Source organism: Lathyrus oleraceus, chromosome 2, assembly GCF_024323335.1.
Source record: "Lathyrus oleraceus cultivar Zhongwan6 chromosome 2, CAAS_Psat_ZW6_1.0, whole genome shotgun sequence".
NCBI classification, from domain to species: Eukaryota; Viridiplantae; Streptophyta; class Magnoliopsida; order Fabales; family Fabaceae; genus Lathyrus; species Lathyrus oleraceus.
The window spans coordinates 326,892,666-326,914,543 of NC_066580.1; the positions used below are offsets into that span (position 1 = coordinate 326,892,666).

The 21,878-nt window shown below is 42.2% G+C and overlaps 1 protein-coding gene across 1 annotated transcript in view; it reads right to left on the reverse strand.

Moving 5' to 3' along the window:
- The window catches only part of LOC127123071 (uncharacterized), an 87,099-nt gene extending 66,650 nt beyond the window's left edge, over positions 1-20,449 (reverse strand). The window contains exons 1-7 of the mRNA XM_051053331.1: positions 19,571-20,449; positions 19,340-19,465; positions 19,014-19,150; positions 17,592-18,388; positions 16,977-17,486; positions 16,592-16,929; positions 16,442-16,500 (exon numbers count right to left, since the gene is read on the reverse strand). Of these exons, the coding sequence (XP_050909288.1) occupies positions 16,442-16,500; positions 16,592-16,929; positions 16,977-17,486; positions 17,592-18,388; positions 19,014-19,150; positions 19,340-19,465; positions 19,571-20,449 (2,846 nt within the window). The remainder of the gene's footprint in view (positions 1-16,441; positions 16,501-16,591; positions 16,930-16,976; positions 17,487-17,591; positions 18,389-19,013; positions 19,151-19,339; positions 19,466-19,570) is intronic.
- Positions 20,450-21,878: the final 1,429 nt, after the last annotated feature.

Here is a 21,878-nt window from a genome sequence, read left to right on the forward strand (position 1 = left end):
ACGGTATCCCGTAAGGCAGCTGAGGCCTGGCTCAAGGTGATCAAGAAGGGAAGAACTGTGCTTGGAAAAGGAGATTGTAGAACTTACCCTCGGTATGAAGAGTGGCTTCAAGGAAGAGTCGAAGAGTTCGGTCTGCCGTTCCCTATTGAAGAACCTTTGTATCCACCTACTCCTGAGCAGTCAACAATGGTGAGCCAAGAGGAGTATGACAAGTTGAAGAGTGCCATGGAGGGACTTCAAACCAAGAACTCAGAGTTAAGTGAGAAGTTGCAAGACTGTATGCATCAATTCCAGGAGGCAGAATATCAGAAGGGGGAAGCCGTCAGAATGCAAAAGGAAGCAGAGAGGAAATTTGCTGTGGAGGTGGACTTCTTCAGGAAGACAGACGAAGCCTTGAGATCATCCAGTTCTGAGTTGAGGCGAGTCAAGCAGCAGTTAGTAGATGCTCATGGTAAATTAGCTGGGTGGCAGGAGCAATGGGATGCATTTTCAACTTCTCGGAGGGCAAAGGAGGAGGAGACAGTAGCCGAACTGACTGGTCAAATAGAGAAATTGACGACTTTGCTGAAGGGGAAGAACAATGAGCTTATGTGCGCCCGTTCTACTAATGGCTACATCACAGATCAACTCCATGAGGCTCGAGGGCAGATTGAAGAACTCAAGGTGTTGGCAGGTTTGAAAAAATCCAGACTTGAAGAGGTATTCGGAGAAGATGATGGGAATTACTACAGAGAACACATCAACGACCTGGATGGGATCATTCACAAGAGGAATCTACTTATCCGGCATTTGACAGAATCTCCAGGTCATCCCGACACGGTGGCATTACTGGATGAAGTGAGGAGCAGTCCTTATGGGTTGTATACAGGAGGCTGATCCTTGGTTTATGTTCCTCCCTTTACCTTTTGTTTTGTTGTTAAGTGATAACCCACAGGCTTGTTGTGGGGATCCTCTTTTGATGTACTTTTGGCTAAGGCCCTTTTCCTGGAACCCATTTGTATGTTGGTTTCCCTTTGTTGCATCTTGATCTCAGAGGTTTATCCATGACTCAGTCTTCTTGCACTATTCGCCTGATGTGAGACTGGAATCAAGGGGGTAGAATACCTTTTGGAATTGATAAACATGTCATTGCATTTACATATTCATTGTCATATTTTGCATAACAGGTACCGCTGCAGTGTTCTCATTTTGTTTGGTGTCCCACTAGCAGGATAGCTGACTCAGGCATTCACCGATACGGTACCCGAAGGAATCAACAGAGAGCAATGGAGAGCCTACAAGCAGAGCTCGCCAAGATGAAGATTCGCATGAATCAGTTCATGGACTTGGTTCAAGGGGTGGCACAAGGACAACAGGAGCTTAGATTGTTGGTACAAAGGGATCCCCCTATTACTCAACCGGAGACGTTGGCTGATCCTCCAGCAGGAGAGGCTAATGGTCCCAATGGACCGGGGCCTATCCCGATCCCGCATATCAACCTAGATCAACAACCTATTCAGGATGGTCAGGATGATCAGTTCCCCTTGCTTCAGGAAGACTTCGGCATGGACCCCATGTTTAGAAGATTGGAAGAAAGGTTGAAGGCAGTGGAAGGACAGAATCCTCTGGGAGTAGATGTTGCTGACTTGGGGCTGGTCCCAGGTGTGAGAGTGCCACCGAAATTCAAGGTCCCGATATTTGACAAATACAATGGCAGCTCTTGCCCCAAAACTCACGTGCAGGCCTATTTCCGTAAAATGGTTGCATACTCTGATGACGAGAAGCTACTTATGTACTTCTTCCAGGATAGTCTAGCTGGGGCATCCTTGGAATGGTATATGAGGCTGGACAGAGCCCACATCCGTTGCTGGAGGGATTTGGCAGAGGCTTTCGTGAAGCAGTATCAGTATAATGCAGACATGGCTCCGGACAGAACTCAACTTCAGAATCTGTCTCTTAAAAGCAATGAGTGCTTCAGGGAATACGCTCAACGCTGGAGGGATACAGCTTCCCGTGTTCAGCCTCCTATGTTGGAAAAGGAAATGGCCAACATGTTCATGAATACTCTGCCCGGACCTTACTTGGAGCGTCTGGTAGGTTGCAATGCTTCCAACTTTGCTGATGTGGTCTCTACTGGAGAAAGGGTGGAGAATTACCTAAAGACCTATAAGAGCCAGAGTGGAGGTGGATCCTCATCAGGGGTGAAGAAGCCGTTCATTCAGGGACAGAAGAGGAGAGAAGGGGATGCAAATGCCATATCTTCTTATCAGAACAGGGATAACCGGAGGAATAATTTTCAGAATTATCATCAGCAACCGTATGTTGCGGCTGTGACCATTCCAGCTGCAGCACCACTACAACAACAACAATCACAACGTCAACCAGCTCAGTATCAACAGCAGCAACAACCGGGTAACAGACCCGCTTATCAACAGAGGCAAAGGATGATGGACCGGCGTTTCGACACCCTTCCAATGTCGTATGCCCAGTTACTTTCTAGTCTTCAACAACTACAACTTGTGCAATTGCGCACTCTGGCTCCTCCTATTGGTAGACTTCCGGTGGGTTACGACGCCAACGCTAGGTGTAGCTTCCACTCTGGGGCACCTGGCCATGACATTGAGAACTGCAAAGCTTTTAAGCACGTAGTTCAGGACCTCATAGATTCAAAGGCCATCGACCTTGCACCAGCTCCGAATGTCGTCAACAATCCCATGCCCCAGCATGGTGGTGCGAACGTTAATTTGGTAGAGGGAGAAGCCAAGTCCATTAAGGATGTGTTGAAGTTGAAGACTCCATTGTCAGATGTCAAAGGATGCTTGCTGAAGGCCGACGTTTTCCCCGGTTGTGGGAAGGGTTGTTTGGATTGTGCTACTCAGGGCGGAGGTTGTTTGAAGTTACAGCAGGGTATCCAGGCCTTGCTCAACAAAGGTATCCTCCAGGTTGAGGGTTTGTCTGTCCAAGAGTCTGCGGAAGGGGTTGAGGAAGAAGGGTTTGAAGATGCTACTGATGAATTCGCAGATGTTGTTCCTGTTAATTTTGTGATTCCCAGTGAGGTCTCTGCAGTCAACGAAGAAGATGGGGATAGTGACTGTGACATTGACAACTGGGTGCGTCCGAGGATCCCGGGTGAAGTCATCAACCATTGGTCCTCTGAGGAGATTGTCCAAGTCACTCTTCTTGAAGAGTAATTTTCTTTGTTTATTCATGCATATCCAAGTCTTACGTTCCGCCCAGGGCGTAATGACTAATTGTAGGGCCCATCTATGTGACACTTGCATTTTTTATCATAAATAAAGGACGCCTTTTTGCATTCAAATATTTCGTTCCCTGTCTTTCTATTTTTGCAGTTTTTCAAAATAAAAAAAATGGCAATGTTTTGTTTAGTTTTCACTTCTTGTTCACACTCATAAGCACATACCATCACTCATGCAGATGCACATCACCGGATCCTATTAATAACGGTTCTGCTATGGTTCGCTTCGACTTTGAAAATCCAATCTTTCAAGCTGAAGAAGAGGGTGATGAAGACTGTGAACTCCCTGAAGAAATTACCAGGTTATTAAAACAAGAGGAAAGGGTTATTCAACCGCATCAAGAGTCTGTTGAAGTGATTAATCTCGGCACCGAGGACGCCAAGAGAGAAATCAAGATAGGGGATGCTTTAGAAGACAATGTGAAGAAAGGGCTGATTGAATTGCTGCAAGAATACGTTGACATCTTCGCCTGGTCTTATCAGGACATGCCTGGGTTGGACACAGACATCGTGGTACACCGCTTGCCTCTCAAAGAAGGTTGTCCTCCAGTCAAGCAGAAGCTCAGAAGAACAAGACCAGAGATGGCTGTCAAGATAAAGGAAGAAGTGCAAAAGCAGTTGGATGCAGGGTTTCTAGCAGTCACCAATTATCCGCCATGGGTTGCGAACATCGTCCCAGTACCTAAGAAGGACGGAAAGGTACGGATGTGTGTCGACTATCGGGATCTGAACAGAGCTAGCCCTAAAGATGATTTCCCATTACCTCACATCGACGTTTTGGTGGATAATACAGCTCAGTTCTCGGTATTCTCCTTCATGGATGGCTTTTCTGGCTATAACCAAATCAAGATGGCACCAGAAGACATGGAAAAGACAACTTTCATAACCCCATGGGGCACCTTCTGCTACAAGGTGATGCCGTTTGGTCTGAAAAATGCCGGAGCAACATATCAACGAGCTATGGTAACTCTGTTCCATGATATGATTCATCATGAAATCGAGGTTTATGTGGATGATATGATTGCCAAATCTCAGACAGAAGAAGAACATTTGGTGAATCTGCAGAAATTGTTTAAACGGTTAAGGAAATTCAAACTGAGACTTAATCCGAACAAGTGCACTTTCGGGGTGAGATCGGGAAAGTTGCTGGGTTTTATTGTTAGCGGAAAAGGGATTGAGGTGGATCCCGACAAAGTGAAAGCAATACAGAAAATGCCTGAGCCAAGAACAGAGAAGCAAGTCCGTAGTTTCTTAGGGAGGTTGAACTACATTGCAAGGTTCATCTCTCACCTAACAACCACGTGTGAGCCAATTTTCAAATTGCTGAGGAAAGATCAGGCTATCAGGTGGAATGAAGATTGTCAAAGGGCATTCGAGAAGATAAAAGAGTATCTACAGAAACCTCTGATCCTTATACCTCCAGTTCTTGGGAGACCTCTGATAATGTACCTATCAGTGACTGAGAACTCGATGGGGTGTGTATTGGGACAGCATGACGAGTCTGGTCGAAAAGAGCATGCCATATACTACCTTAGCAAAAAGTTTACCGACTGTGAAATCAAATATTCGCAGCTTGAGAAAACTTGTTGTGCTTTGGCCTGGGCTGCTCGCCGACTGAGGCAGTATATGTTGAACCATACTACCTTATTGATTTCTAAGATGGATCCAGTGAAATACATATTCGAGAAGCCAGCTCTCACCGGAAGGGTCGCTCGTTGGCAAATGATTTTAACAGAGTATGATATTCAGTACACGTCATAGAAGGCCATCAAAGGTAGTATTCTGTCAGACTACCTTGCCGAGCAACCGATTGATGATTATGAGCCAATGAAGTTTGAATTCCCTGATGAAGACATCATGTTCCTCAAGATAAAAGACTGTGAAGAGCCAGTTGTTGAGGAGGGACCTGATCCAAACGAAAAGTGGACTTTGTTGTTTGATGGGGCTGTCAATGCTAGAGGAAGTGGAATTGGTGCTGTCATTACAACTCCGAAAGGTGCCCACATACCTTTCACCGCTCGTTTGACTTTTGAGTGCACAAATAATGAAGCTGAGTACGAGGCCTGTATCTTGGGTATTGAGCAAGCCATTGATTTGAGAATCAAGACTCTGGACATCTTCGGAGATTCAGCTCTGGTGATCAATCAGGTGAATGGTGATTGGAATACTCTCCAGCCCACTCTGGTCCCCTACAGAGACTACACGAGAAGACTGTTGACTTTCTTCACAACAGTAAAATTGTATCATATACCTCGTGATGAGAACCAGATGGCAGACGCACTTGCTACTCTATCCTCCATGATCAAGGTAATTCGTTGGAACCATGCTCCCAGGATCGATGTGATGCGCCTTGACAGGGCCGCGTATGTGTTTGCTGCTGAACTAGTAGTCGATGACAAGCCTTGGTATCACGATATCAAGTGCTTTCTGAAGAATCAAGAGTACCCTGCAGGGGCATCCAACAATGACAGAAAGACTTTGAGAAGATTGGCAGGCAGTTTCTTCTTGAACAAAGACGATGTGCTGTATAAGAGGAACTTCGACATGGTTTTGCTCAGATGCGTGGACAGACACGAGGCGGACATGTTAATACAGGAAGTTCATGAAGGTTCCTTCGGTACTCATGCCGGTGGACATGCAATGGCTAAGAAATTGTTGAGAGCGGGTTATTATTGGATGAGCATGGAATCAGATTATTTCAAGTATGCTCGAAAGTGTCATAAATGCCAGATTTATGCTGATAAGGTGCGTGTACCGCCGAATCCTCTGAATGTGATGTCTTCGCCGTGGCCGTTTGCCATGTGGGGCATTGACATGATTGGAAAGATTGAGCCGACTGCTTCCAATGGGCATCGCTTCATCCTTGTTGCCATCGACTATTTCACCAAGTGGGTCGAGGCAGCGTCGTTCGCGAATGTCACCAGACATGTGGTTGCCCGTTTCATCAAGAAAGAAATCATTTGTCGCTATGGGATTCCCGAAAGAATCATTACTGATAATGGTTCTAATCTCAACAACAAAATGATGAAGGAGTTGTGTCAGAACTTCAACATTCAGCATCACAATTCTTCCCCTTACCGCCCTAAGATGAACGGCGTTGTTGAGGCGGCAAATAAGAACATAAAGAAGATTGTGCAGAAGATGGTCGTCACGTGCAGAAGATGGTCGTCACATACAGAGATTGGCATGAGATACTACCTTTCGCCTTGCATGGGTACCGCACTTCAGTACGTACATCGACCGGGGCAACCCCTTACTCCCTTGTGTATGGTATGGAAGCAGTCCTACCTATTGAAGTGGAGATTCCTTCTCTAAGAGTCTTGTTGGATGTCAAGCTAGACGAAGCTGAATGGATTCGGACAAGGTTCAATGAGTTGAGTCTTATCGAAGAGAAGCGAATGATAGCCATTTGTCATGGGCAGTTGTATCAGAGTCGGATAAAGAGAGCTTTTGATCAGAAGGTGCGTCCTCGTTGTTTCCAAGTCGGAGATTTAGTGTTGAAAAGGATCCTTCCTCCTCAGACAGATCACAGGGGCAAGTGGACTCCTAACTATGATGGACCGTATATTGTCACCAAGGTTTTTGATGGTGAGGCCTTAATGCTTGCAACTATGGATGGTGAAAACTGCACTTCCCCTGTGAACTCAGACGCAGTTAAAAAATACTTCGCATAAAATAGACCCGCTGGATAGTAAAAAGAATAGTCCAGGCAAAAAATGGGCATCCCGACGAACCAAGAAAATGAAAAGGTTCGGGCAAAAATTAGGGACAAAAATAAAAAAAGATTGTACACCCGGTAAGTTGAAAACCTGAAAAGGCAACTTAGGCAAAAATGGGTATCCCGGTGGATTGAAAACCCGAAAAGGGCGATCCAGGCAAAAGTTAGGGATTAAGCGAATGACTGCGTTCTGAGTAGTTCTGAATCTCATCTCGTGCCAATGATTGGAAATTTTTGAAGGATAGGAAACAGTCCAATCACTCTTTCAGAAGGCTGATTATCTGGAGGATCTTGAAGACGAGCAAGTCATAGCAGAATTGGAACCCAATAGAAATCCATTTCATATTGCCACTAGATTAATTTCTGTTTTTATCTTTTGTGCGATTACCTCTTTCCAGGGATTGCTTCCTAATGTAAATGCCTATTCAGAGGCCATTCAATCAATAAAATCATGTTATTCAGTATATCTCTGTTTTCATTTTCATTTTACTGTTTTGTTTGCAAAAATGACGTCCGAATTTTTGATAAACATTGCATCATGACACATAAGGGCTTTACAGGTACATGCTTAATAAATATTTAAAATTGCTGTAAATTTTAAAGTGCTTTGGATCGTCTATTCAGAACAGATACCCTCGGGGCATTTCCTTAAAAATACCCTGCGGACGATCGTGAATATCTTCCCCAGTGAAGTCACCAACAGACGAATTCGGTGTCTTATCCCTGCAGAGCTGAGCAGAGCGTTGGATTCCTCAATCCCCAGCAGGTTCTCACCACTGTACTTCCCCAAGCGTTTGTTTCAGGACATACACTCCCCAGTAGAGTTGACAGTGCCAGACTGTATCTTCCCAGCAGAAGTGGCTGCTCCTTAGAGTTCGATGCCAGATCGATAATCCCAATGCCAGATCCATGGTTTCTTTCCTTGAAGCAGAACCTCGGTACCGTATCAGTGTTTGCTCCCCCTGCTGAGTCATCTCTCGCAAATCGTGGTTGCCAGAATCATTGTAGCTTTCCTCAGCAGCAGGCTTCCAATGCCGTTCTTTCCCCGATCAGAGTCTCGGTATGGCCAGAACACCGCATGGCTAGTCATCTCCCCACAGAGTTCTTTGCGCTGTGCATCTCCAACAGCCTTGCCAGGGTCCAGAAGATGGTGATCATTTCCCCTGCATGTAGAATCATATTACATTGCATCCTCCCAAATCGCGTAGCATTTCCATTTTCATGGAGCATTACGCCATGGAAAAATTCAAACATACGCATGTAAGCAAAAAACATTCTCGGTATCCCAAGTGATAAGCTAGAAGTTGTTTCCAGTACTCAGACTGAAGATTGTTCATGACTCACCTTGGTTATCCCCAGCAAGTGTCATTGGCCCATGCGCCGCCTCTATCATCATTCTCTATCGATACTGACAGGCATGAAGTGTTCCGGTATCCAGACCGAAGTGGTATTCAGGCCAATTTTCTGATATTCAGATCGAAGTGGCATTCAGGCCAGTGTTCCGGTATCCAGACCGAAGTGGCATTCAGGCCAGGTTTCCGATATTCAGATCGAAGTGGCATTCAGGCCAGTTTTCCGATATTCAGATCGAAGTGGCATTCAGGCCAGTGCTCTGGTATCCAGACCGAAGTGGCGTTCAGGCCAGTTTTCCGATGTTCAGATCGAAGAAGTTTCCGACGTTCAGGTCGACGCAACTTGTGGCATTCAGGCCAGCCTCTCGGTGTTCAGACCGATAGTAATAATCTCATATCTCCCGATGTTCAGATCGAAGTCATTTCCAGTATTCAGACTGATGAGCGGCATTCAGGCCATGGTTATTTCTGTGTTACCATTTATTTTGGTATCCAGGTTAGCATTCTTTTGCGGTATTCAGACTGACTCTCACCGTACCGGACAGATTCTTCTTTCAAGGAATTGTTACTTCACTTCACTCCAGTGCAAATTTTTGGGCTTTTATTGTATTCAATCCCTCGATACCTCGAAAGTACGAAAGCCGCTGCTATCTTCTTTCCAGGTCTCCAGTTGATTGAATAGGGGCAGCTGTAACACCCCAAAATTTGCCCTCCTCACTCATGCATTCATTTTTAGGTCATTTAGCATTTCATACCACATTGCATCATGTCAATCGGGATTAGCTCCAAGAAGCTCGGACATCATCCAGGACACTTTGTGAGTTTTATTCAAATGGTCAGTCAACACAAGGAAAAGACATGAGGTACTACCAACAGGGCCAGATGAGGCCTATTCACCGTGCAAATCGCCAAGCTGGAAGAAGCGAGAATTTGCTGCTGAGCTGTCATGCTCGCTAGGCGAGCAGATGCTTCGCCTAGCGAAGAGTACTGTCATGCTCGCTAGGCGAGCAAATCCTTCGCTAGGCGAAGGACGCGCATTTCAGAAATATCAGAAAGTTTTGGGCCTGAGCTGTCCTCATTCAAAGCCCACAAGCTGCAAAATTTGACCTATAAATACCAGAGTAGTCAATGAAATAAACGGTGAACACTGGCTGAACAGAAAAGACCAGAGACTGGAGAAGGAGACCTAGGAACTACTCTGCAGCAACCTTCAGGCAGCTCTGAGAAGTTCACTTCGCCTCACACGAACCCTAGTGCTACTTTGCAGATCCGGCCGCACCATTCAATCCTAATCAGTCTCTCTCATCAGGGATACCATTCGGAGGTTTATTCTGACTACTCGTATTGACTGATTTTCTTTGATGGTCTAGCTGGAGAGATCTCAGGGTTGCTAATCTTTTAGTTGTTGTAACTTCGGATCTTTATCCGTGTGGTAATTTTTTCCCTTTCTCGTACTTTATCGCTTTCTTAGCTGGAAGACCTCGATAGGAGGCAATGTTTGAGCCCCTTGGTGGCATTTTACTTTGAGATACATGTTTTATGTTTTGTATTCGTATCCCCACAGGTAGCGCGGTTCCTTCGTCAAGGACTGCCTGTTTGCCCTCGAGCATCCCAAACCCTAAAAACCATAACACACGTTTACTCCTTCTACTACAGGCGAGTAAGTCTCCAAAGGTCGAGCATCCGGTAGATTGCGTAGTGACGTTGTTCGTCCAAAACCCAATCCATAACCCCGTAGTTAGCCGAACTACGGCTTGCTCTGATTCTCATTCCAGATGAGATACGTAGGCATAAGACGCGATGTCTTAGAGAGCACACATCCCCCAACCCATAGGTCAGCCGAGCTACGAAGACTCTGATTCTCATATTCAGATGAGATACGTATGCAGTGGATGCGACATCCGCGCGAGTCATTTTCATTTAACCCTTTTTTTGGCAAACAGCACAAGATAAACCCACACCCTTTAGACGAAAACCACAAAAGTGGATCCCGTAGAGTACTACGGATGCGTAGGGGTGCTAATACCTTCCCTTCGCATAACCGACTCCCGAACCCAAGATTTGGTTGCGAGACCTTGTCTTTTCCTTTCCTTTTTCCAGGTTTACTTCGAGCGTTTCCTTTCCCTCCTTTGGGATGAATAATGCACGGTGGCGACTCTTCTGTCTTTTTCTTTCGCCGGTTGTTTTTTTTCGCACACTGTATTTTTCAGGTTGCGACAGTAGGTCATGCTGCAATTTGAACCATTGATTTTCATCAAGAATTGAGGAAGTTATAGTGAATTTAAGATTGATGCATGAATATGTTTTGCTTCGAATCTTTTGATCTAGGAAGAATTAGGATAAAATAAGTTTGGATTGTTAATGTACGTTGAAAGAGGATTCTAGTGATATGCATTTCATGAATTTCTGAAACAATTTGTTCTTGAGCTATGAATGCGTATGAACATGTATGAAACCCTAGGTTTTTTTCCAGAACGTGTTTTGATCTTCATTTTCGCTCGCTGCATGTGCTATGTTGTTATTCCTCCATGCAGTGGACCACGTGTCCTGGTCCACTAGTGAGCGCGCGCCAATTTGAAACCATACTCCCTTCGATTCCCCGTTGACGCATTATGGAATTTGGCTTGGCAATTTTAGTTCATCATTTCTTACATGTTCATACTATGTTCCATGTCATTTTTTTTATTTTTCTCTTCCATTCAAAAATTCATATCTCCATGAATATTAATCCAAATGAAATGTGGTTTTTTTTGTTGTTTTCCTAATGATGTCTAGAATTTAATGAATATTTTTCCATGATTTGTGCCTGGCTGGAATTAAAATGGACCTAGGGATTGTGTATGTGTATGTTTTCTTGACCTTGTTTGCCATATCCTTCATGAAATGATGAGATTTTATCCAAAATTCTTGAAACTTTGCATGCTTAAAATAGACATCTCAATGAACATTTTGGTGTAGAGTTTGAATTTTTTGCTTTCCTGGTTGATGAGATATGAGCTGTTGAATGTAGGTGTGACAATTTGTGTCACACCATTTTTTGTCCAACTTGTTGATTTTATTTTCCATGCCATATGAACTCTAATTGATGTAAATTTTTGCATGATAATACTTCTGGATGTTAAGTTTGCTTGTGAATTTTTATGGAATTTTTGGATGCATTTCCAATTTGTTTGAGATTTTCCTTTCTGGTTGGTCATTTGAGGACTTTTTGATAGTCATGAACTTAGATGATTTGTGAAATTCTTGATATGTATCACATGAACTTGAAATTTTGTGGAGTGATTCTAGACACCTTGAAGTTTATCTTGGCTTTGGTTTGAGTCATTTATCATGTGTAGATTCTGTTTTAGGCTTGTGTGAAGTTGATGCATGATTTTGTGCCCTAATTGAGCTTGTTTTTCCATGCCTTGACTTGATGAATTTAATTGACATGCTTCCACTTGACCAATTGACTTGAATTTTGGTGTGATGATCATGTGATGAATTATGTTTAGCCATGATTTTTCTTGGGATTTATTGAATTATTTTTGAATTAGTTTGGATTGATTCATTCTGTTTGGTCCAATGAGCTTTCAAATTGCATGTTTTGCCTTAGATGCTTTGTGAAATGAAATTGGTGTGTGATATGAATGTGAGACCACTTGGACATTGTTCTAATTTGATTGAACTTGATTTGTGCCAATTTTCATGTTCTGTTTTGAATTATTTCTCCCTCTTTGACCCTAGGCCTTGTCCTAGGGGTTTGCTTCTCATGTTTGAGCTTGGTTTGCAGGTTAAGAAGCATATGGCATTGAGGAATTGATTCACATTGCTTGAGTTGACTAATTGGTCAATGTTGAACTAATTTTGAGTTTGTTTTGTAGGTGGCTTCTAAGTCATTTGAGTTGAGCTTGTGCATTGCTTGATGCATTGCTTGTGTACAGTTAACTGTTGACTTGTAACTGTCTGTTTGATTGTTTGAGCTGTGTACTGACTGAGTTAGATTGATTTCAGGTACATTAGTTGCTATAGTTCATTTTGAACTTGCTTTTGCTGTTGCTTGGTTGCTTAACCAATTGAGGTATAACTCACTGACTTCATGTAGTCTGGAAGACCTGGCCTGTTACTTGGCCAGGCACCTGTCTGAAGTCCCCCTTAAGAGGCAATGCTTGTGTATGTTTATCTCTGTGCCAAGCAGGAAAAGACCTTGAATAAGGCAATTGGCAGATACAAGAGATGTGCAATCTATCTCCTGCTATTCAGTTGAGTCATCCCTTTGCTCACACAACTGGTGTTGATGCATTGTGGACATTAACCCAAGATCCATGTTGAGTCAGTCATAAGTGTAGAAGGGTTCCAACTTTCTGAACCCACACTTCCTTTGTCTAAAGCTCTCCCAGGCCAGGGATAAGAGCTGTGAGGCACACCCCTCACTCCCTATTTCATCTGCTTCACCCTAACTCTCAATGTTAGGGTTAAGAGCTAACATCACCTGATACAGTTGGCTTGTGTTTCACAGCCTAACCCTTGTGTGAGCCCACTTTGTCTGTATATAGTGTGTGATAATTGTGTATGTTTGCTTTGTTTTGATTATGCTTGCATGCTTTGCTTTGCCTGTTTAGGATTAGCTTGCAGCCTGTGCAAGTAGATAGAAAACTCAACCTAGGACCATTGTGGAATACATGATAACTATTAGGCTCGAGTCAGTCTCCCTTTTAGTTGGTCATTTCCCAGTCTCTGGTTAGGAGAAAGTTTCTCCCCTGTTCAGGGGAACTACGTTGCCCTGATCCTCATACCAGATGAGGTACGTAGGCAGGAGGTCGCACGAGATCTCTCCGGGCACCCTTTTTCTTTTTGTGTGTGTTTGCTTGACAGTTGCTAGGCTCGAGTTCCCGACTCCTTAGTAACTTGTTGTTTGTTATCCTATTGTTGTGTGCTTGGAGTCTGACGTAAGTCCAGCGATTGGCAGTCGGTTTCCAGTGTGCGTTTGTTGGTTTGGAGTCTGATGTAAGTCCAACGATTGGCATTCGATTCCCATGTTTGCCTGTTTGCGTGTGTTTTGTTTCGGCGTGCGTGAGCCGAACTACGGTAGCTCTGATTCTCATTCCAGATGAGATACGTAGGCATAGGATGCGATATCCTAGCGAGCCCTCTCCTCTTTTCCTCCACCTGTGTTGTTTCCAGTGCGTGTGTGTGGTGTTTGTGAGCAGTTTTAGAAACCTTTTTCTTTCCTTCTGAGCGTGGATCCCGTCGAGTACGACGGATGCGTAGGGGTGCTAATACCTTCCCTTCGCATAACCGACTCCCGATCCCATCTCTCTTTGGTCGCGAGAGCATGTCTTTTCCAGGTTTACTTCGAGCGTTTCCTTTCCCTCTTTTGGGATAAATAACGCACGGTGGCGGCTCTGTGTTGTTTTGTTTCAGCCCGCCGGTTGTTTTTCGCGGATGCGACAATTATGTTTTATTTTTGTAGGTTCCACAACCGTTGGGTTAAGTGACTGGGTGATGGCGACCCAACTTAGAAGGTGCATTCCCTAATTTATTTATTTTTTCCAAAAGAAACTTGGATCACTCACTTATTTTCATCGGCTTCCTTACGTAGAGCATGTGTGAGATGGTGCTGACTGCAAAGATAAACTACTCAAGAGCTATAAGAGAATGAAAATTCAAGGCTATGTCATAACAAGTATTCAAAATAATTTCCATACTCAAGAGACTTACGATGTTAAGTGTTGGTGTAAGCCCTAGAATCCAATACTTTTGGTACTTGTATCGAATTATTTATTAATAATAAAAGGCTTTTTCTTTATTATGTTTGTTTAATAAAGTCCCTAGAATAGATAGTTCATTTAATGTATCAAGTGTGACTTAATCATGAGATCACATTAAACATAAGGACACTATTCTTAAAGTATCCGTAGTCAAGCTTTATTGTGATGTGGGATAACATTAAAGCATTAAGACTATTATGTATATAGACTGATGATCATATCTCATGGATCATGGATAAGGAGTTATCAAGTCTTAAACATAGGTATGCATATTAAGAGTAATATTTATACTGGATTGACCCGTTATGAGAATACTATATAAAATGTTATGCAAAGTGTCATAAGTTATTCTCATGGTGATAATGGTGTATACCACCCTTCGACCTGAAACCACTATGGACCCTAGATGTAGAGTCGAGTGCCTTATTGCTAATCAAACGTTGTCCGTAACTGGATGACCATAAAGACAGTTGATGGGTACTCCACGAAGCATGCTAAGGGACATGAGTGACCTAGACGGAATTTGCCCATCCTGCGTAATAGGATAAATGTCTATGGGCCCAATATTGAACTGGACAAGGATGACACGATCTATGCCTTGTGTTCAATATAGGCATAAGGGTAAAAGGGTAATTATACACATAATTATTTTCATAGAAGTATTTGTCAGATCACATGATATTTTCGTGTCTTGGGTAGCAGTGATGTGTTGCTAGATACCGCTCACTGTTTATTATGTTAAATACATAATTTAATATAATTGCCAATGCCGCGAAAACCTACAGGGTCACACACAAAGGACGGATTGATGAAAGATAGAGTAACTAAGGAATACCGTAATGTACGGTGCCCTTAAGTGAATTGTAGAACATCGTAAGGTACGATGTACTTAAACAGAATACGAAATATGGTAAGGTACCACGCGCTTAAGTGATTTTGGCATATTATAAGATATGGGCCATATACACTTGAGTGGGCTTTTTAGCTTGCAGCCCACACAAGTGGTTCTATAAATAGAACCCTTGTGTAGAAGCATTTGCGTAGTTGCAATTTCGTTTCTCTCTCTCTCTCTCTCTCTCTCTCTCTCTCACACACACACACACACACACACACACACACACACACACACACACTCAAAGCCTTCATTCGTAGCAGCTAGCACTGAGATCGAAGGAATCTGTTCATGTGGACTGAGTAGAGGTGTTGTCATCGTTCAACGTTTGTGATCGCTCCGTAGATCTGCATCAAAGGTTACAATCGCCACAAGAGGTAACAATTCTATCACTGATCATGCCCATTCGTAAGGATCATTAAAGGAGAAGTTTTAAATTCCGCTGCGTTTTGGATCACCATTCTCCTTCATTAAGACGATACCGATCTTGTGAACTTTTCCCAAGTCTTAACAACTAACCTCAGATTAATCTATAGCCTATAACTTTCAAAAAGATGCAATTTTTTTTTAATTTTATTCTTTTATAATTGAAAACAAAACAACAAAACAAAAGCAAAGAAAACAAAACAAAAAGGGAATTCCCTCCCCCACACTTAAAACAAGCATTGTCCTCAATGAAAGGACATAGTTATTGAAGTTGAGAGAAAGGAATAAGAACTCCTTGATCAAGTTGCAGTGTAGTTGGGTGCTTCCAAAGAAAGCTCATATATGCTTGCATTGTCAGGCGCTGAACTCTCATGAAATAGCTTTAGGCACTGCCCATTGACTTTGAAAACTTTGTCAGTACCTGGACTTTTAATTTCTACTGCACCATGAGGGAAAACGTTAGTAACGACAAAAGGGCCAATCCATTTGGATTGAAGTTTCCCAGCCATAAGCTTAAGGCAGGAATTAAACAGTAAAACCTATTGCCCCACAGAGAATTCCTTCCTAGAAATCATCTTATCATGGAAGTGCTTAGTTTTCTCTTTATAAATCCTAGAGCTTTCATAAGCCTCTAGCCTAAGTTCTTCAAGCTATTATAATTGGAGTTTTCTTTCAATACATGCTTGTTGCATCTCGAAATTACAACTTTTCACCGTCCAATAGGCACGGTGTTCTATCTCTACAGGAAGGTGACATGCCTTACCAAAAACAAGTCGATAAGGAGACATCCCAATGGGTGTCTTGAAAGCTGTTCTTTGAGCCCAAAGTGCGTCTTCTAGACGACGACTCCAGTCCTTCCTGTTTGGTTGCACCATTTTCTCTAAAACCTGTTTGATCTCTCTATTGGAGATCTCAGCTTGCCCATTTGTTTGTGGGTGATATGCAGTAGAAATTATGTGCACAACTCCATACTTCCGGAGCAAAGCTTCCATGGTGCGGTTACAGAAATGAGTGCCTTGGTCACTTATGATAGCTCGCGGTATTCCAAACTTGCAAAAGATATTAGACCTGACAAAATCTGCAACAACTCTAGAATCATTAGTCTTAGTAGGGATAACTTCCACCCACTTTGAAACATAATCAACAACAAGTAAAATATATATAAAAAAATGATATAGGAAAGGGACCCATGAAGTCGATTCCCCATACATCAAATACCTCACAGAAAAGCATAGGATGCTGAGGCATTTCACTCTTACGAGTGACATATGTACCTACTATCTGGCACTCTTTACAAGTGCGGTAAACCTCATAGGCATCTTTAAAAATAGTGGGCCAATAAAAACCCGAGTCTAGGACTTTTCTTGCAGTCCATTGAGGACCAAAATGTCCGCCGACTTGAGATGCATGAGAAAAATTCAAAATGGATGCCATATCATAATCGGGGACACATCTCTTGATTACCTGATCACTACCAAACTTCCAAAGATACAGATTATCCAAAACATAATATTTGGCATCACTCTTGAGTTTGTGGATTTGTGTCCTGGATGCACCTGTAGGAAAAACACCAGCAACAAGATAATTAACAATATCAATAAACCAAGGAGTAATACCGTGCACATGTAAAAGTTGCTCATCAGGAAAGTCATCCTGGATGGGAAAAAGATCTTCATCTCTCTCTCTATTCTGCTCAAGTGATCAGCCACTAAGTTCTCAGTTCCACTTTTGTCTTTAATCTCTACATTAAACTCTTGGAGCAATAACAACCACCGAATCAATCTCGGTTTTGCTTCCGGCTTCTTCAACAAGTACTTTAAAGCTGCATGGTCAGTAAAAACAACAACCTTGGAACCTAGCAAGTATGATCTGAATTTATCAAGAGTAAAAATAATAGCTAGAAGTTCTTTTTCAGTGGTGGTGTAATTTGACTGTGCAGAATCTAAAGTCCTAGAAGCATAATAAATAACATGGGCAGCCTTGTCAACTCTTTGTGCAAGGACAACCCCAACAGCATAATTAGAAGCATCACACATAATATCAAAAGGGAGGGTCCAGTCGGGAGGCTGGATGATGGGAGCGGAGGTTAATGCTTTCTTCAAGAAGTCAAACGCTTGTTTGCATTTGTCATCGAAACTGAAAGTGACGTCATTCTTCAACAAGTTTGACAGCGGAAGAGCTATCTTGCTGAAATCCTTGATGAAACGCCTGTAAAAACCTGCATGACCAAGAAAAGAACGAATCTCGCGAACACAAGAAGGGTAAGGCAGTGTAGAAATTACGTCAATCTTAGCAGGGTCAACAAAAATTCCTTTTTCAGAAACTATATGACCAAGAACAATTCCCTGCTCAACCATAAAATGACATTTTTCATAATTTAAAACAAGGTCAGTCTTGATGCATCTCTTTAAAACCATATTCAAACTTTTCAAGCATGCATCAAAAGACGAACCATAAACAGTAAAGTCATCCATAAACACTTCCATGCAATTTTCAATAAACTCAGAGAAAATACTAATCATGCATCGCTGGAAAGTGCCAGGAGCATTGCAAAGACCAAAAGGCATCCTCCTGTAAGCAAATGTACCGAATGGGCACGTGAAAGTGGTCTTTTCTTGATCTTCAGGTGCAATATGAATCTGAAAGTAACCTGAAAAATCATCAAGAAAACAATAATGTGGTTCACCAGCTAGCTGTTCAAGCATTTGGTCAATGAACGACAAAGGAAAGTGATCATTTCTAGTAGCTTGGTTCAACCTCCTGTAATCAATACAAACTCTCCAACTATTCTGAATTCTAGTGGGAACAAGTTCATTCTTTTCATTTTTCACCGCTGTGAGTCCAGATTTCTTAGGTACAACTTGCATTGGGCTTACCCATTTACCGTAAGAGATAGGATAAATGATACCTGCTTGCAAGAGTTTAGTTACCTCTTTCTTTACCACATCAAGAATCAAAGGATTAAGCCTCCTTTGGGGCTGCCTTACCGTTTTAGCACCGTCCTCAAGTAAAATCCTGTGCATACACATGGAAGGACTAATACCTGGGATGTCAGCTAATGTAGCCAATTTCCTTCTTGTGCTTCTTCAAAACCTGCAAAAGTTTATTTTCTTGATCGAAATCAAGGTTAGAAGAAATAATAACAGGGAGTTTTTCATCACTCTCCAAATAAGCGTATTTCAGATTATTCGGGAGTTGTTTCAGCTCTAAGGACGGGGGTTGCTCGATGGATGGGGCGTTTGGGCAGCCGAGATGTCGAGAGCATCAGCTGCATAAACAACTTCGTTTACAACAACTTCACCTGTAGGAAACATGTCACCCTGCAAGGCAGCATCAATCTCAGCACATACAACACAAATATTAGTGTCAGTACAATCAGCACATGAGTAAACATAATCAAATCCAAGTAAGGAAGGAAAATCAAGTGAAAACAATTCAGAATAAGTTTCATCAACCAAACCAGATATCAACTCAATATAAAAAACAGTGCTCATCCAAGGGACGTTTCATGGCATCGAAGATGTTCAATTTTGCGACAATGTCACCAAATTCCATGGACATGGTTCCATCGTCAACATCAATTTTTGTCTTCGCCGTTTTCATGAACGGTCTGCCTAAAATGATGGGGGCCCTGACTGACTTAGTTTCTCCTTCCATGTTCAGGATGTAAAAATCTGCAGGAAAAATCAAATCGTTAACTTGAACAAGAACATCTTCCAATATACCAGCAAGGCGGGCATTGCTCCTGTTTGCCAACTGAACGATTAAACCTGTATGCTGCAAAGGACCAAGACAAAGGTTATTATAAATAGAAGTGGGTATAACATTAATGCCCGCTCCCAAATCAAACATGCAATTATCGAATTGCTTATCTCCGATGGTACAAGGAATAGTAAAAGTTCCCGGGTCCTTGCACTTTTGTGGCAAGACCTAAGAGATGGCTGAAACATTTTGCTCGCCTGTAACTTTTTCAGAATGGGGCTTGGGCTGAATAAAAGTAGAAATATTTCTTCCCAAGTTGACTCTCTCACCACCTTTCATCCGCCTCTTGTTTGTACACAAATCTTTCAAAAACTTTGCATACTTAGGAACCTGCTTAATAACATCAAGAAGCGGAATGTTTACTACAACTTTTCTAAAAACATCCAAGATCTCCCTATCTTTGTCTCATTCCTCAATTCTTTTATTTTTCAGAACTCTATGTGGAAAGGGGACTGGTGGTACATATTCTTTTTCTTTATTCTTTTCAGTTTCTACCACAACAGAAGAAGGTGAAGAAGGTGAAGAAAGTTCAGATGTTACCTCAAGAATTTTTTTATTTTTTTCAGGGGCTGGTTCTGTGACCTTTCCGGACCTCAAAGAAATTGCACTGACATTGGCATTAGGACCTTTTGGATTCACAACTGCTTGGGCAGGAAGTTGGTTTGATCCTTGGGATTGCGTGATATTCATTGAGGTGGCAAGCTGTCCAATCTGTGTCTGCAAGGTTTGAATACTAGATTCTATTCTTTGTTGAAACTGAAGATTATTAACAACTAGTTGTTTGAACAGGTCCTCTAATGAAGGTCCAGAGGGTGTAGAAATGGTGGCCTGGGGGGTAGCTGCTGGTTGGGTTGGCTGTTGGTTTCCATATCGAAGGTTGGGATGATTCCTCCAATTGGGGTGGTATTTATTGATGGACAGGTCAGGAATGTTATTGTACCTATTCTGATTGTTGCCTTGATTGTAAAGGTTTGCTGCATAAGCTTGAGGCAACTCAGTGATCGATTCATCATGCAAAATAGGACAAGTATCGGTTGGATGCTCAGGAGAAGTACAAATACCACACAGGTTTGCCGCTTGAGTCTTACCTACTGCCAACTGTTTCACTAAAGAGGTGAGCTTATCAATTCTGGTTTCTAAAGCTTTGTTGGAGGAAACCTGAATTTCGTTCACACCCTTTGCTTGTACAGAATTGTTTCTGGTTGTAAATTGTTGGGAGTTAAGGGACATATTTTCGATCAAAGCTTTGGTGGCGACTGGAGTTTTATCAACGAGTGCTCCACCGCTAGCAGCATCAAGAATATTCCTATCCATTGGTAACAAACCTTCATAAAAGTACTGGATGAACAATTGTTCGGTGATCTAGTGTTGAGGACAACTAGATACTAATTTCTTGAATCTTTCCCAATACTCAGCAAGTGACTCATTATCCTGTCTAATACCACAAATCTCTTTTTTGATTGAGGCCGCTCTGGAGGCAGGGAAGTATCTCTCTAAGAACACTCTTTTTAGAGCATTCCAACTTGTGATCGAATTTGACTCAAGATAATATATCCAATCCTTTGCTGCACCCTGCAATGAAAAAGGAAAAGCTTGAAGTTTGATATGGTCTTCAGTTATTCCTTCAGGCCTCAACGGTGTAGAGCACACAACCTGGAATTCTTTGAGATGTTTATGTGGATCCTGACCTGCAAGACCATTAAACTTTGGCAACAAGTGTATCCGACCAGATTTTAGTTCAAAAGAAGTGTCAGCTTCAGGATATTCAATACACAGGCCATTATAATTCACATCAGGGGAAGCTAACCGCCTTAAAGTTCTTTGGTCGGTCATATCAAAAACAATTTCAGAATCCGAATCAAACAAGTTATGAAAGTAATCAGAATCAGAATCAGACTCAATTGTGGATGGTGAACTATTGCTAGCCTGGCCTTCTCTACGGCGTGTGTGCAAAGTTCTCTCTACCTCAAGATAGAAATCAAAAAGCTCAAAATAAGAAGACCTAGTAGCCAGGACTAATGCACAACAATGCAGCAACAATTGTAAAAATGCCAACAATGTCCCTAATAGTAAAAAACAAACACAATGAAGGAAAATGATTAAAATAAATTCAGAAAAATAAACTAACACTGAAATTAATCTAATGACTTAAAATTAGAATTTTGAGATTTTTTTTGAATTTTTTCGACCTTATGAAAACAGTAAAAATTCATTAAAAATAGAAAAAAAGGGTTTTTTGGCGATTTGAGGTTGGAATCCCATAACTACTCGGTAGTATAGCATAAAAGATCGGGTGAATTTTCTACTCCTAATAGATGGAACAGATTTTCGATCGGACTCAATTTTTCCAAAAACCGATTTTTTTTTACTCTAGACGCGAATTGGTCAAAACCGCGAGGAACCTATGGCCTAAACGCAAGAACGCTAAACCTATGACTTTAATATTGATTAATAATCACAAGAATCCCCGACAACGGCGCCAATTTGATCCGCTGTCGCGCGCGGATCAAAACCGAGTTATTTTGAAAACGTTGTATATCGACAATGACTCGAATCGTCTCTCAAGGATTCTTGATTATTACTAACCAAAGGTAAATCAATTTAGGGGGGGTTGGATTCAGGATCGATTAAGGGAAAAAAACGATTATTAAATAAGTGATTATTGAAATAAGCTGTTATGAAATAGGTGATTATAAAACAAACAGATTCACTGTGTCAGGTTCAACTTATCATCGATTGCTAG